Source organism: Leguminivora glycinivorella, chromosome 20 (assembly GCF_023078275.1).
Source record: "Leguminivora glycinivorella isolate SPB_JAAS2020 chromosome 20, LegGlyc_1.1, whole genome shotgun sequence".
Taxonomy (NCBI): Eukaryota; Metazoa; Arthropoda; class Insecta; order Lepidoptera; family Tortricidae; genus Leguminivora; species Leguminivora glycinivorella.
The window spans coordinates 6,228,285-6,246,436 of NC_062990.1; the positions used below are offsets into that span (position 1 = coordinate 6,228,285).

General features: G+C 37.7%; 1 protein-coding gene across 3 annotated transcripts in view; it reads left to right on the forward strand.

Annotated features, from left to right (window-relative positions):
- The window catches only part of LOC125237236 (heterogeneous nuclear ribonucleoprotein L), a 688,519-nt gene that overhangs the window by 653,567 nt on the left and 16,800 nt on the right, over window positions 1–18,152 (forward strand). For 2 of the 3 annotated variants that reach the window (XM_048144251.1, XM_048144250.1), the window contains exons 7-8: window positions 13,262–13,351; window positions 18,059–18,138. In XM_048144251.1, the coding sequence (XP_048000208.1) occupies window positions 13,262–13,351; window positions 18,059–18,138 (170 nt within the window). The remainder of the gene's footprint in view (window positions 1–13,261; window positions 13,352–18,058; window positions 18,139–18,152) is intronic. The other variant, XM_048144252.1, reaches the window with a different exon arrangement.

Here is an 18,152-nt window from a genome sequence, read left to right on the forward strand (position 1 = left end):
GTCCTTTTGTTCATTTTCTTGACCAGACGAAATAAGGTCACTAGTGAGATTTCAATATCCTCCCGTGAAATTACGCAAACAAGTTCAGCATTTTTATTTCTTATTTTTTTTTCTATATTAGTTCAATAGAGGCTCACAGATCCATTAGTTTATTTGTTTTAACTGGACACCTGACTTGTATGAGATTCACCTACATGAATCTCTGCAGTATGTACCTATTACCCTAACTGATAACGAGTACCTTCAGTACCAATATATTTTTGTAATGATTTTCAACTGACGTAGATTGTCTTTGAAAATCTATCATAGATCAACTTAAATAGGCATGTCTTTCTCTTGAGGTCACCCATACTGACAAAGCCTTGTTGACGGTAAGCAGAGTTAGCAACTTCTTTTTTTTCCGCGTTGTTGAAATGTATCAAGCGTTCGCTTAATTTTATTCAATTCAGCTGCACCACTACGTGTTTTTTTTATATACAATGCAATGTCAAACCAATGAACTGTCTTTATTTTTTTTTTTTTTTCACTCTTTTCACTCTGATTGACGTTAGCGGCATCTAGGTATATAAAGAGTGCTCTTTTCCAGCGCTCCTACCGAACTCCTACTGATGTAGGATCACCTTCGCTGTCAAATGCCTCCAACGACAATTAAGAAGCCATACTGGACTTTCTTGGGGCAACCTGTACCCAATCAATTTAATGATTCTAACTAACACAAGTCAAAATATATTATATTGAAAATATTTCAACTTATGCTATCTCAAAGTACTCAGTCATTGTACTTGAGTGTTTTACTGGGGTAGTTGTCTCAGACTCTCAGGCACTGGATGCCTTGGTATTTTTTTCTTTCATATGTGTAATTTATTTCGGTTTCAATTTAATGATATTTATTGACCGACGTCAATCTACTATTATGACAATTGAAGGCTCAGATAGCATTTATCATCTGATCTAAGCGTCATTTAAGCGCACGTTCAACCAGTATAACCGTAATTTACTTCGTGTTTAGGTTATTATCATTAAGCTCATATTTGCAACAATTCAATGTTCAGTTTTTTTTTTTTTTTTTTTTTTTTTTTTTTTTTTTTAATTGCTGTTTAACTATGTTTACAACAATTTAATGACCAGATAAATATATCTGCCTTAACCAAGGTATGTTTTTTTTTCATTTATTTTACATGACAATTAAATGTCCAGATTCAGTAATCTGCTGGTTCCACATATATCTATATTTATCCTCGTAAGGCTAAAGTCATGTCAAATTAATGACCAGATACATTTTATCTGCTTTGAATGAGCCGTGCACACTGTACAGGTCAGGTCATTGTTATTCTGTTACCAGTAGGTTTTTTTTTCCATGACAATTTAATGTCCAGATTCGGTAATCTGCTGTATTAACTAGCTTAATAACCAGAATTTCTGTTATCCAATTCACACACATGACAATTAAATGTCCAGATTCTGTAATCTGCTGTTTCCAAATTCGCAATTTAATGCCTTATTTTCAGCCACAAATGGCATAAAATTTCATAGTACTTAGGTGCCAATTAAATGTTCGATACAATTGAATGTACAGAGTTGCATATCCGTTTAATGCCTCTTTTTTTCTGCCGACTTTACTGGTAAAGTAATTTAATACTTAGATGGAAACTGCTTATCATAAGTGCTTCAAAAATGTATTTTTTTTTTCTATACCGTGTTTTTTTTTTCGTTAAATTTGACACGTCGTTAGGTTCATTATCAAGAACCATCCTGTATATCACTTTTAGGTATATTTAGCACTTAATGTGAACCCATCTGGTTTTCTGGTTTTTAAGTAATTAAATACTCAGATAAAACTGCTCGAAATCGGCGTTAGGAATGTTTACGTAAGTCAATCCGCGACAAGAGTATTAGTCATGATTTTATGGCATGTTCAATCAATTCAAAAGATTCACGTTCAAGTGATAATCTATCTCTAAATAAGTGTTACTTTCCCGACATATGCATAGATCCTTTCATTTGCAGCTGTAGTTCAAATAACCACTTAATGAAGTCGTGACTTACGTTACTTTTACGTAAATTCACCCCTGTAAGGAAGTATACTTAGGTAAGTATTTATCTAGTTTGTTTTGGTTTTCACCTTACTCTCAAACATCGACTAATGCTACCATAGGACATTTAAGTGTGATGGTTGTACAACATTTTATCATTCAAGTAAATGCCTTATTTAGGTAAATAGCTTAACCATTCATAAATTTAGCAACATCACATAATTTTGTGTATTAAACCAACCAACAGGTAGATGGTAACTTCACTAATTAAAAATAAATATCATTTCTTTTGGTTGGACGGAAATTATTGTAATGATTCCGGGCTGTGATTTATGTAAATAATAAATCAATTTTATAAACCCACTACACATAAACTCAAATAACATTTTGGTACCTAAAAACATTTGGCAATCTAGGTAGGTAACCAAACCGTTTACTAGGTAGGTAGGAGCCACACACCGACACCTGTATAGGCATGACAATCTAGGAAGGCTGGCCGTATGTTGTCAATTGCCTCAAACATTTTATTAATTACATCTATCGGTTACCTGCTTAAGGTTTATATTCGCACGGTTGAAAGAAATAACATTTCATTTATTTTTATTTGGTTTTGACTTAATTCTTGAAAAACTGCCGTTATAATCATTTCGCTTTGTAGTATTTAATGAACACTTTCATTTAACTTCATTACGTTCCGAAACTACTAAGAATGCCAGTAATTTAAAACGGCAGGTAACCAAACCTGTTTACAAAAAGATAACGGTGCATCATGGCGCATCGTTACTCGATTTTATAGGTTATGTTACTTATGTTTCTATCCCATCTTTTCCGAATACTAGATTCACGTGGTAAGTACTTGCTTTTATCCTCGTCGCCACTTGTAATGTCACGCTATTACACTATATACATCGGGTTGGCTCGCCAATACACACCGCACGTCCGTGCTCCATCACACTCGGACACCGACTGCCATATGTACTCGAGACACCTATACACTACAGAAATAAATCATTGACTAGTGGCACGGAACTGGAAATAGTTTTTTTTTTATATTAGGTTTTATTAAACTTACAATATTCGTAGTTTGACTTGAGCGAAAACACTTGAAAACAAGACGTACCTCACATTATTTAACAAAAGCGTCACATGTGTTTGGTACATATTTAAGTGACAATTCAATAGTATGGACTCATGAGTCATCCAATATGAAATCTGTAACAAAAAATTGCCACCACTATATTGTATATTTGGCTAGTGGACGGTATACTCGTATCTGTATCAATTTTCTATTGAAGCACGTGTACAATTAGCGAAAAAATATTGTCAATTTTTTTACTATTGACAACCACATATTTGTTTCATGATCTGACAACCCTTAAAGAACACTAAACCTGTCTAACTTACTTGCAGATGTCTGTTATCTTTATAATTTACTCTACTTATATTTTGACATCAACTGCACAAACAATTTACCTTTAATCGGCTTTAATAGATACTTGTGACGTTTACCCTCCAGGGCAAAGTTGCCCGATTTCACGGTACCCAAAGTTCGCCGGCCGACTGGCCGCAACTTTGCCAAGTTTTCGGGATTATCCCCGCAAGCTGCACTGGACTGCACTTTCAGCAGGCCATTTGCAGTTGAAGTTTCATGGCTCCCTTGTGGTTTAATTGTGATGATAAATCAAAGCCACAAGGGAGAAGATGATAAAGTGTTTATTAAGAGCGTGAGGCCAGGTCACACATAGATGTAATTTTACTACATATGAAACTTATTTTCAACTTACGTATATATTTCAACTAGCTGTAGCCCGCGGCTTTGCCCGCGTTCAATTAGAAAATTGCGGAATGCTCCATACAAACTTCCACCCCCCATTTTAGGTAAGTGGTTGCCAGGAGGAGACAAAAAGTAGCCTATGTCACTCTCCACCCCTTCAACTATCTCCACTTAAAAAACCACGTCAATCGTTTGCTCCGTTTTGCTGTGAAAGACAGACAAACAAACAGACACACACACTCTTCCATTTATAATATTAGCACAGTATAATAAAGAGTACTACCGTACCCGCTGAAAGTGCCGCCCACCCCCTCTCGGTTACCTCACAGTTACCGCCTGTCAAAAAGGCGAACAGTCGACCTGCCATATTTTACGCATACAAGCATAGTACGCGTTCACCTACACCAGCTTAGACTGTGTGCTAGGAACGCACTTCTTTCACATATTTAATCGCCAGTGTCCGAGGTGTGATATTAGTATGGATATTAGGCTAATTTAGGTCTTTTTTATACTAGTCGAAATTATCTACTCGCAAGTAGCAATGAACTCTGCATGGGGAGATATAATTTTGAAGTCAGCAAACTAAAACATCCTCAGTAGGTACCATAGGCACCGTCGAACGTGGAAACTTTTTTTTTATTATTATACATGGATGGGCTTACTCGTGGCCACAGACTAGCTGAGGCGAAGACGTGGCCGAACTTTATCCTTTGTGACAACTTTACCTGTAAATTGTAGGTGTCACTTAATACAAATAGCTTATATTAAGTAAACTTATAGCTAAAAAAACTAAATAATAATAAACCCTTTATACATTACATTAAATTAAATTATTAATCCAGGTCTCTTTAAAGCAAGAGTAAATAGGTATCTCATAGGTGATAAGCGTGATCCACCGTAGACCGCATCATCACTTACCATACCAGGTGTGATCGTGGTCAAACGTCTACCTATTCATACTAAAAAAAAAATCTAATAATCAGTTGTCTATATCTGTTATGTTGTCTTATGTATTTGTGAGTGATTATTAGTTACGAAAAAACTCAATCAATCAGGACCTAAGTAATTTATAAGAATAAGGGCGTTAATAACCTACAATTGTGCAACTTTACCTAACTTTATGCAAAGTTAGTACTTATATTTATTTCTCCTCACTATATTTTTTTCCTAAGATTGTCTAATTTAATTGTAATTTACTTCTATATTTCGTATCACGCGGGTGCTCCCAGGTTAAAAAATAAAAAAGAAGGTAATGTTGCCACAGTTTCGTCAACTGTGGCAACATTACATCGAAAACCCCAAAAATTCCAGTCACCTGTACATTCGGCAAGGAAAGCACGTCTGCGGACAGTTTTTCATTGCAAACTTTAGATAACATTAAATTTAAATTTGCATATGAAATGGATAAATTCTCGCCTTGCATTTTGGTGTTTCACGCGAAAAACTAATTTCAACTGTAAAAAGAATTGTAGGTGTCTTTACATCAAACATTACCTACATTATGTTCTACCACAGAATATATAATAGTACATTGTCTCGTGTCGATTTAAAACACTCCCTCCGGTCGTTTTAATTTATCGCCACTCGTTTCGAACTTCCTTTTTTACGCATTTTAATCGTACGACGTTTTTCAGTACAGATGAGCCTCCGAAGTTTCGACCTGGGGCCCGTTTCTCGAAAGATACAAGCCTTGTATTACAAGTGTGTTTCCATGACAACCCATACGATTTGACAGTTCGCGCACTTGTAATACAAAGCTTGTACCTTTCGAGAAACGGGCCCCTGGCATATAATGAACCACTTCTCGCACTAGTGCGTAAAAAAACACCATCTGTACTGAAAAAGTACAAGTGGTTCTACGGTGGCACGTACTCACGTAGACTGTATAGTACATTACATCACAGGCCGGGAAAATGAGGATTTCCGGCCAAGTGGGTATATACGGCCGAGCGAGCGTGCGAGCGAGGCCGGATAGGGATACGAGGCCGGGAATCCGTTTTCACGCCGAGGCATGTATAGTGCTTTTCTCAAACATACAATGAAATAAAAAAAATGCTCTAAAGGACAATATTTTATAAAAAAAAGTTACTTTGCAGGCCTAGGCCTAAAAAATAATATGAAATCCCTTTACAGTAGTCTCGAGTTGTTGCGTCCAAAAAGCGATACTTCCCAGCCCATTTTAAGGAACGTAAAGACAATATTTCATTGCATGTTTGAGAAAAGTTTATTTTCAGTACAGATGGTGTTTTTTTTTACGCACTAGTGCGAGAAGTGGTTCATTTCTTGTCAGATCAAAACTTCGGAAATCTGTATTGAAAAACGTCGTTCGATACACGGGCGAAAAGGACATTCGTAACTCGTGTCGATTTAAAACACCCTTCGGTTGTGTTTTAATTTATCGCTACTCGTTTCGAACTTCCTCTTGTACACACTTGTATCGAAATGTACTATTTCGCACAATGTTCTACAGTGTAGGCACACCTCGGACACTGGCGATCAAATATATGAAAGAGGCGCGTTCCTAGCACACAGTCTAAGCTCGTGTAGGTGAACGCGTACCATGCTTGTACGAGTGAGATATGACTGGTTGACTGCTCGCGTTTTTGGCAGGCGGTAACTGTCAGGTAACTGAGAGGGGGTGGGCAGCGCTTTCAGCGGGGAGCGGAAGTGGCCATACTGTACGATAGTACTCTTTATTATACTGTGGTATAGGTACAAAATATATGACCATTTATTTCGACATAGTTGCGTAATGCGGTAATGTAAGATACAGATGTAGAGGCGAAAAGGGTTTTCTTCGGAGACGTTCGTATTTGTCATGCTAGTTCAGTCAATGTCAGTACATCTTGTATTGACACTGACTGAAAAAGCATGACACGTTCGTACGTTTTCGTAACAATTCGAAGGCAAATCTTTTCGCACTACATCTATACACGTGCGGAAAATAGGATGTTCGAAATGAGTGGCGATAAATTAAAACACGACCGAAGGAAGTGCTTTAAATCGACACGAGTTACAAATACCTTCCTCATACACGTGTATCGTACGACGTTTTTCATTACATATGGCCCTTTGAAGTTTTGACGTGGCATGAAATGTACTACCTATTTTGCAAATTAAAAAAACACCATTTGCACTGAAAAACATATTTAATCCTCTCTTCTTGCCCACTTATACAGCCCGGCCACGACATTGGTCTAAGCGCGGCAGCGGTGAGCGGCAGCCATATCTGCGAATGAAAAGTCCCATCGCTGTGTCTCGCTCCAATGTATGACCGCTGCTCACCGCTGTCGCGCTTAGACCAATGTCGTGGCCGGGCCGATATAGGGCCGGTTGCATCAAACCGTCTGTCACCGTTAAAGCATTCGTTAAATTTTATTGTATGGAAAGTTCCATAGACGTCTGCTGCGTGACGATGATGTGTCTGTTAAATGGGGTTGATGCAACTGGCCCTTACTCTCTCATTTAACCCATGCCATCTAGCGAGTACTTAAATATTTTTTAAACTGCGAATATCGGTGTAGAACATCCCTGTCGTAGGTGTCCTTATTATTTTTTATTGGCAAAAACGCTTCGCTCGGAAAATGGGATGGACTGGAACGGTGCTCAAACGAAAATAGTCTTTAAACTATTCGGAACTCGTGTATTTTTATTGTCATTTTCTTCTGTATCGCAGATAGTGACTATCGTGCCGTGACTGCTTTGCTCCTTTTTTTTTTGTAATTGTTTTCAATTTTACATTTGAATAAAGCTGTAGTACTTTTATAGGGGTTGGTGCGTTGGTGGACTACTGGACTATTCCAATATGAATATGAAGTACTTTAGTAATACTTTTTTTACTCCAGTCTCCTACGCACTGGTTGCAAGCTTGGCTACATTTTCCTTGCTTTATCACAGAGTCCGTAACGGCTCAGCCACGACATTGGGCTAAGCGCGACAGCGGTGAGCGGCGGCCATATGTTGGAGCGAGACACAGCGATGGGACTTTTCATTCGCATGTATGGCTGCCGCTCACCGCTGTCGCACTTAGACCAATGTCGTGGCTTGGCCGTAAGGCCTGAGTGCGCGCTCATAATTATTAAGCGTTCGCTACGAGCGTCCACTCATGTCTTACACTTCGGCGGGGCGGGCGAGCGTGCGTCCACCCTATGCGGCGTCGACTCAGGACACTTGTATGAGCTTCAATTGTTTGAAATGCACGCCGCACGCCCCGCCCCGCCACGCTCATATTTGGCGTGCAATGAGACCTTACACTTACCTGTATCATCATCGATGATATTATTCTAAGCCACTGTCCTATTTGGGATGTGAATCTAATTTAGCTTGCAAGATAGTACAAACAGAAATAAAAATAGCTTTTAAAAACAGAACTTCCTCATCGCCAATTTGAGATAAGTGGTAGACAAAATAAACAATGAAATGAGATGAGAGAAATGTAGCTAGTAAAACTGTACTTAATCAAAAATTCATTTCAGTGGTCGTAAAACTGATATAACATTCCAGTTGCCATTTAAATGCTAAATTATACTAATCTTCCGCCATATTAAATCCATAAATTCTTGAGTCACGTACATATTTCATGAATTAAAGATGGCCGAAACTTTATCGACTGAATGTTGGATTATGTATAACTTGAAATAATATATAGTGTTGGTAATTCACGAGTTTCAGGACACATTTTTACTTGATTATATTTGTGGCTTTCCATGTAAAAGGGTCCTTATGATTCACGACGGCATTCACGTCCTATGAGAAAGTTTTTATCAGAGACTTTAACAGAAGTTATTCGTCATTCCGGATGAAGAATAGGACCCTTTAGATATAGAACGTCACATGTGTTCTTTGATTCTTATATTAGGTCTAGTTCTTTTTAGTGACCTACTGCCTACATTATGTCATGTAGCTGATCGCATTTCGTCATGAGAAATTACTTTAAATGCGTCTCGGTTGTATCAGAGTAACCAATTAATAATAAACTAGCATTTCCCCGCGGCTTCGCTCGCGTTAGAAAGAGACAAAAAGTAGACTATGTCATTCTCCATCCCTCTCCCCTTAAAAAATCACGTCAATTCGTCGCTTCATTTTGCCGTGAAAGACGGACAAACAAACAGACACACACTTCCCCATTTATAATATTGGTATGGAGAAAATGTATGTATTTATGGATTGCTGCATCTCCATATATGCCACACTCGCTTTACCAACCCTTTTAATTACACTGTACTGTACAGTTAACCAATTGTCATAGTAAAGTTATTAATCAGATTGTAAGAAATCTCTTACTGCTTGTCATTTTGACATGGTTGTGGAGTGGCCTAGGGTTCCCAATTGGTTGACTGTACCTACTCCATCGTTTAAACCTCTTAACCGTTTGTGGGGAATACTCTTCCACAGGAGGCGTCATAGGTATAACCACACCTCAGACAATGGCGAACAAATATATGAAAAAAAGCGCGTTCTTACGCACACAGTCTAAGCTCGTGTAGGTGAACGCGTACCATCTTGTATGAGTGAGATATGATAGGTCGACTGGTCGCGTTCTAGCCAATCGGTCTGTGAGTCTCAGTGAAATGTGACAAATGACGAACGATGTAAAACACAAAAACAGCGTTACCGTATGCAACGTGTGCTTCCTCTCTCACAGTCCACGATATATGTTACAGGGATATGTCACAAACGTGAAAAAACGGGAAAAAACAGTGACCACCAATTCGGAGCAGTGACAGGGGCCGTCGCGCGCCCGTGTGGTGAATTATTTAACGGACTAGGCAGGGTCGTCACTACTTGTCACTCTTATTCTGTGTTTTTTTTTATACCTTGATGGAATAACTTTTATTATAGGACAAATTACACAGAAACTTAAATAATTTAATACATCTAAAAATATTGATTTTAGTCTATATTTGGAAGAGCGGCACCGTCATCAAACACGAGCAATTGGCTCAGCCAAAGTGCGACAGCGGTGAGCGGCGGCCATATGTTGGAGCGAGACACAGCGATGGGACTTTTCATTCGCACGTATGGCTGCCGCTCACTGCTGTCGCGCTTAGACCAATGTCGTGGCTGGGCCGATCGGGTGATGGCCTTGAAGCGGTGGCGTGGACCTCGAATGCACATGCTGATCACGCGTATTACAGCAATATTGATGCGTGCACGAAGCCAGACTAATATTGTGGATAAGGAACTGGTCCAACGCATACTATTTCGGCCATGTGGCCCATGTGTTTTGAAATGTATGGACAGTGGGACAAATGCCTCAATCTGCAGATAAACAAACTAAAATACTCGCCTAATATAGGAAAGGAAAACTTAATGTACGAAAGTGAATATTCAGAAGAAGATTTATACCTTAGCTGGTAAGGGAACTATGGGATTTGTGCGCTTGCAATGCAAGCCTTACGCCGTGGCTTGCGTGGGCGACGGTCGCGCGATGGTCGCGCGACGGCGATGCGACGCATACGAAATCAAACCTTATCGATATGGAAGTATGAGACGCGACGGCGACGGTCGCCCACGCAAGACACGGCGTTACACCCTGACGCCCTTAGAACGGCAAAAAGCACATAGTCTTTTTAATAATAGTATATGTATTAAATACTCGATAATATGACATAGATGTCGACTTGGTGACAAAGTTTTTTAGCTAAAAATATCGAAATCAGAAAATTAAATTTTTATTTTCATAGCTATTATTGTATTGTGCGCTTTTCTACTCTCCACTGGTATAAAAAAAACAAATGACCAATGAGCTGACTAGTTCACGAGGCAACCCTATAGCCTTGCACCTTGTCACCCCGCGGTCGCATTCACCCCTTTGACGAATACTGAAAGAGCGACCCAGTTCCTTGGTCTTTTTATACGGTTTCATTGCTGCTCTCTTATTTAACAGGTCGTTTTATTTTCTTTGCTTTATTTCGGACCTGGGCTTATGTTATTTGAAATGAGACGGAAATGACGTGATGACCCTGTAGGCATCTAGCTGCCCAATTCGAATAACGCTTGTCAAGTTGTCATAACTGCAATACGATAGAGATTTGTGTGTTTAAAGACATATTTCTTCAATGCTTATTGGCAACGAGCGTGACAGTGGCGCCGCGGCCGTTAGAACTAATTTGATACTATACAATTGAATATGGAAAAATCGACAAAATGAGGGCAACACCTGTCGCGCATGTCGTGCACATAACGAATACAGATGTCGCTGCGATACGATAGAGATATAGTGTCAAAAGTGACGTTTTTTTGACCAAAAGAAAAAAAAAATACTTACAATATACTTTTTTGTACATTTCGCATATTGGCCCCAGCGTGTTTTCTCCTAATTGTTTCATTTTGAAACCCGTTTTATTTTATTATAAAGTAATGGAATCTCGTAGCCAATTAATGCAGGGCCGACATGCTTTTAAACAATTAAGGGCGCAACACACTACCCTGCGAGATTGTTTGCTCAATTTGATAACAATAACAACTTAATACGATACTGCGAATTTGATAACAATAACAACTTTTATGAGAGTAGATATTTTTGAAATTTATAATTTTTAAATTAGTTTAACTGACTGACCGAAAACGGAGGTCTCCGTTTTAGCTTGAGCTTTCGTTATTTTCGTGTGTTCCGTATGTCGTTGTTTTTGTATTGTTTTGTATGTTTCATAATTTTCATATTTGTTCGAAACACCACGCTGTGCTCTAAGACTCAAGTGAATAGGCTATTACTGAACCAGTGAGCTCGGCCTTGTCGTCACTTTCCATCACGTGCGACTAAGGTCAATCACGGGCCAGTTTATAATTAAAAAAAAATAAGGCTATGTTGAAGTGGGGCCAATGTCTGCCGAATGTGCCGGATGACTTGTGGGCTAAAATAATCACAGAGTGGGGGCCCACGCCCACAAGTCTCATCGGGGATCCGGCAGACCACGTCGGAGATGACGGGAGAACTGGGACTCCTTTTTGAAAGACTGTCTACTGTGTCCAGTGTCCAGTTAATGCTCTAAATAGTCTAAATAATAAAGCTTTTTGATTATTACATATAAATAATGTGAATAGATAGTATAAGTAGATATTACCTATAGATAATAGAGGTTAAGTTTGGGACATGTGGCTCTCGCTAAGCTACTTTCTACTCTAATCCATCGTAAATTATAGACGGTTAAACTCTTGCCTTGACGTTGGTGGAATCATCAACAAGCCATAACACTTAAAAATTGTAGAGGCGAGCGTTTAACTCCCATCGAAAATTTGAATTTCGCGCCTTTTTCAGTACCAAGATTTGGTTCGCCGTCTATAGAAATAATATTAATAATTGAAGATTATTGATGCAATACCGGTGGTACAATTTATCAAATCGTGTAAAACGCCCTTAATACAGCTTAATGGATTTACTAAACGCCGCGGTATAACCCGCGATATATAATTAATTTGCTGTTATTCATCGCTTGTGCAAAATTTAATTTCCGTCCACTCGTGCAGAGACGTTGTTAAAAGGTTATATTAATGTGTACAGGAAGTTGAACCATGTATAACACAGTTTATGCTGCGTATGTTATGAATCCATTATGAAGATGAAAGGCTGCATTAGTACATTGTACATTTACGGTTGGTAATATATCGAGAAACCAAATTGTTTATAACACAACACCGTTAACACAACACAGGTCATCAGGTCAGGACACCTACCATCCTTCACGTGACACATAAGCCACAATATTTTTTTCCGAAGACATGTTTTCTTAACTTTATCGGATTCGACATTGGACGTCCATGTTCTTAAATACACTGTATTGCGTCATACGACACATCCCACGACAGTATAAATTCTTTACGAAGACAAAGTTTTCTGAACTGACGGATTGCCGATTGGACGGCCAGTTGACCATATTGACCTGTGTCATCCCCGCCAGAACTCAGACACAAACACCACAGGACACCATCAGACCGTCACACGACACAATAGCCACAGTATACACTTTATACGAAAACAAACTTTTCTAATCTGCCGGATCGCACATCGGACAGCTACTTGACCACATTGATCTAGCTGTGTCATCCACACCAGAACTCACATACAAAAACACTTGAAACACTATCAAACGACACACAATAGCCACAGAATATTTTTTTACGAAGACAACGTTTTCTAAACTGGATCGCACATTGGACGGCCAGTTGACCTGTGTCAATGTGGACATTAACCTGTGTCATCCCCAGCAGAATTCACATTACGAATTAGACACAAACAACAAGACACCGTCACACGACACATAGCCACAGTATAAACTTATGTCGAAGACTAGGTTTCTAAACTGACGGATAGGACGGTCACGGACACCATATTTCGTCATAAGCCTCACGATACACAACACCCACAGCATAAATTTTCCCCAAGACAATGTTTTCTAACCTGCCGGATCGCACATTGGACGGCCAGTTGACCACATTGACCTGTGACCGGCAGATGCGTCGCTGAGCCAGCCAACAGCCAGATCGACGAGCGAGGATACTTGCAGCCAGCATAGCCAGAACTCTTGCGATCATGCGCAGAATGGTTGGTATACGAAGGAATGCTGAGTCTTTGAGTCTAACCATGATGGATATGCGCAGAGAATTTTTGTTGTGGTTGTGAAAATTCATAGGTTTTCAAGCCATTTTTTGGACCTCAGAGAGTGGTAACCATTTACGTTTTCTTCCAAATTTGCAAACAGTTTTTGGACTAAGATTTGTAACCCATTTCACTGAGCTACTTAGTTGCAAATAATGGGGCTAAAAAATCTCCTATTTATGCCTCCTTTCGGTTCTATAGTGACATGATGTTACAGGTCGTTCTTTTTTAAGACCATTGCCGTATAGAAGGTCTGCAATAATAGTTGTAAAATAAAGTAAATATATGAATATCTATCGACCACAACAAACTTTCAATGCGTTTTAGTAACACTTGTTTGTACTTGCTTGGAGTTAAGAATGTTCAATTTGGAAATGTTAGTACCATTGGGCACCTTCCCAATTTCTCTTTAGAAGAAATAAATAGTGTTAACATAGAATTTAAGTTCTACGTATTTCTTCTCTTCCGTTATTCTTCTATACAGGGTGCCCGGTAATTAATGGACAACCTTTTAACCACCAAGAGGGCACCTTATACTGGTCCAGAAAATCGACTTTAACGTTTAGTAAAAGTCGCCTGGTTTTCAAGATTTTCACACTTTTTAAAATTCTAATACTGCCTAAAATTTTAAAAAGTGTGAAAATCTCGAAAACCAGGCGACTTTTACTAAACCTTAATGTCGATTTTCTGGACCAGTATAAGCTGTATAAGGTGCCCCCTTGATGGTTAAAAGGTTGTCCATTAATTACCGGGCACCCGGTATATTTTGGCCTTAAAAATTGTTCATAGAAATCATATCTTCAAGTTAGTGAATATTTAGATACTTTTAAGGCTAAAGTGGGTCACTTTAGATTACATATGTGACTAAACTCTTCTTCAGAATGTTTTCTGTGACTTTAGTGTGTATTACTAAATAAATCGATGTTCATTCTCTGTTCATTATTGATATAGCATTTAGATGTTTCATTCCAATGTACCTACTATTAACGGTATTTACTTTGAAAATGAATGTTTGTTCAGAACTATTTGAGTATGACCTAATATGACCACATGACATTTTGTCCCTGTACCTAAGGCTTGGACATTTTTGTGGTAGGTACCCAATTGCTATTATATTTTCCATTGGAGTATTCAATAAATATTCACTGTCATTCGATGGTGGCCCAAAAATAAGCTACCAATTTTTTCTTCTTAAAACCATATATGAATTTTATAAATTCTCATAAAAAAAATTTTTTTGGGATTAATAACTCATAAAATCTATCTTTCAAATTGAATATTTTAGATTTGATTTAAAAAAAATCTATTAACCCGTTTTTGTTCCCTTCCGTTACTTCCGTATCACTAAAGCTACTTCATAATTCCTATCACCAAAATGTCCAGGGTACAAACTAGGCTGTCTGTAAACACAACCCCCTAAGGCATACTGCACACGTGGAACTAATTGACATCTCAACAAGCATATGTAGAGCATGATAGTGTTAGCATAAAGTGTGTACTAACTTAACCAGTCCATTTAGCTTTAAGGCAAACATACAAGCATACATGTCAGTTTACATTGAACGTTTTGTTTAATATAATTAAGGTACAGCGGGTCAAAACTCGACTGGTGGGCAAATGTAACTGGTCCATTTTTTCCATGTTTTATATGGTAGGCGTGTTCCACCGGTTATATATGGTAGGCGTGTTTAGTGGATACATGTAGAACTCAACATCATAGTGTAATAATGGAAAAAATGGATTAGTTACAATTGCTCCCCAGTCGAGATTTGTCCCGCTGTACCTTATGGGCATTTAATGTAAAAAAAGAGTTAACACGTTCACTGCGAAACAGGTCATTCTGACCCTGTTCTGGACTTCCCCCTGGTGCGACGACAGAAATGCGCAACTTTACCCTAGTGCGAAGTCCATAACGTTGTGATATTTTATTATTTTTATATAGTCAAGTATACGTTTATATTTGTAATTTTACACTCTATTTGATAGCATATAAATTAATAAACAGGTCACGTATGTCCTGTTCGCACCAGACTTAAACTTTTGTTATTCAGTGCGGAACAGGGCCTATATGACCTGTTACGCACAGGAGCAAAGTGCAAAATGCATTAGTGTTGTTACCATATTTTCAACCACACGTTATTTTTTGGTGAAAAAATGTGTTTCGATTGTTTTAAATGAAATTCGTTAAACATAATATAACGCTTTTATACGCAAAACGCTTACAATTTTGCTAAACATTATTAAACGTAAAAATATATTGTAAAAAGTTTAAATTGCTTGCTGCACAATATTTACAAAAAATTCTAAAAATCTTTTTTTTTTATAATATTAAGTGCAAAGTTCAAAGTTTTTGTTGTATATAAAAATCAAGTTACATGAAAGGTAAAGAAAGTAAGAATTTGATCGATATATTACTTCGTTTATTTTCCTCGTCACTACTAAATCATCGACATTTTTACCTGTGCCCGGTCTGGCCGTGCGGTACAAGTCAATTTTGACCTGTTAATTAATTCGTCTCTAAAATCTAAACGAACAGTCATCAACTTCGGCGAAGACAGTATAGTGTAGATTAGTTATTAGACTAAACATTGTTTCAATAAAATTTAATATATGTGTATCTGGTAAAGCTAGTTTAGGTATAATATGAAACCCTTCTTACAGGCTGTGATTGACTTGTACCGCACAGAGAGAAAGTTCAATACAGGACTCTCATAACACTTGTAACGCACTGAGAGCGAGTTCACAAAATGCGGCTCCGCAGTGAACGTGTTAAGTACCGAATTAAGTATACATATATTGTCTATATCTATTTACTAATTTTTCGGAACATATTTAATTAAGTGGGATTAGATATGTCGCTGCACGAAGAAACCCCCAAAAAAGTACGAAATTTTACACAAACGCTTTATGTCGGACGTATACAATAGTCATTGCTAAAATGGAAACAAGCATGCAAAAACTTATAAAACATCACTCGATTTGTTATTTCTCTGTAAAACACCCTGGAAACCCGATAAAATATCTCGACTAAAAGGAAGAAAAAATACGACGTCTTAACTGAGGACGAATAAACTTTCTTAAATAGAACACGGACCTGACTTTTCTTCTTTACAATTTGAAAAGAGCGTATCTCCAGTGTTTTAAATCAATTTTTTCGTATGAAAAAAAAACTTTAAGTGCAAAAAGCTAATTGTGGGAAAAGCTACCTATTTTGACCAAAAAGTCATTTTTTTAAGGACTTTTGACTTATAATACTAGATGTTCTCTCAAACGAAGAAATGTTCAGTCGTAAAATTTTTCAATGTCTCGTTTAATTAAAAGTGATATTATCTCGAAAGTGCAGTCGGGACTTTGTATAATGGACGTTAAAAGTGCATTTACTGATGTCTTCATTGTCTTAGTCTGATAGTTTTCTTGGGTATCATTCTTGTAGTTTTGTTGCAAAAACTATTTAGTCTGATTTAGGCCACTCGGCAGGCCTCGTGGCCTAAACTTTACTATATGTAGAATACAAGTACGCATTTGTAACGACATTTATTTAGTACAATAAATTATTTAGCATCACGGAACAATTGCCTACCGGACATTTGGGGGCGCGCGCCGATCAGAAGTCAACTCTTTAATTAAATAATGAAATATACACTGACAATAATACATTAAATAAGTTAGATAACCCCTTAGCATGATAACCTGTTTAGTTATCCCTTTTCTATAGGATGCAGCACTGTTTCTATACTCTTCTAACGCATGTTGGGTGATACATACCTGTAATAAATGGGTTCACTGACTATCAGTTAGCCGGACGGCAACGGCCTATCAGTTATTCGAAGCCGTTGCTTACTTGACCAACCGGCGAATTTGTAGTCAGTAATTCTAACTTACCAATATTGACTTATTGTAAATGAATATATCGAACACATACGAATATGTACACATTATAAGTATATCACTACTTTTATAGACATAAAGGATAACTATAACTTAGTTTATTATATGTAGGTACTTACACATAAGATACTATTTTATATAACAATTTTATAAATTACACACGCATTGTATACAAGCATTTTTAACAATAAAAACTATAAAAAAACACTACAGACTTTCATTTTGAACCCACTTCTGCATGTCGTTTTACACCTTTTTTTGTGTGTGTTTTTTTATTAAAAAAATGCACGATTTTGCATTTTGGACAGATTTTTTGTTTGATTTTTGTTAGTCCGTAATTCGAAAATTTATGATTTAACAAATTCTAACACAAGTGAATATCTTGCATTTTGCGATAATGCGATTTATTTGCCCGTCTCTAATGGAATAAAAGCGTTGATTTTTTTTTCATTTAGTTTAGTGAGATGGGAAATGTCATTAAATACTTAATAAGGTATATAATATTAGCGTTATTGACCTGAGTTATGTTTCACCACGAAAAGTAGCGCCGATGTTGGTTCATTACACCTACAAGAGCGCAAAAAGTTCCTTAATAATTTGTCATTTCACATTATTCAACAAACATAGATCGAGAATCTAAATCATCCTGGCAGGGTCGCCATGAGATGAGATATTCTAGTTCATTTATAAATGCAAGTAGTGTCATCTACAAGTTTTCACTAGTCCCATCTATGAACGAATTAAAAAGTACCGTTTTTTTTTCAGATATGGAGTTCGGGAGTGGGGGTCCTCCGCCCCCCGGGATGAAAATGGAGCGTCACGGTCCGCCACCGCCACATCACCCGGTAAATATTTTACA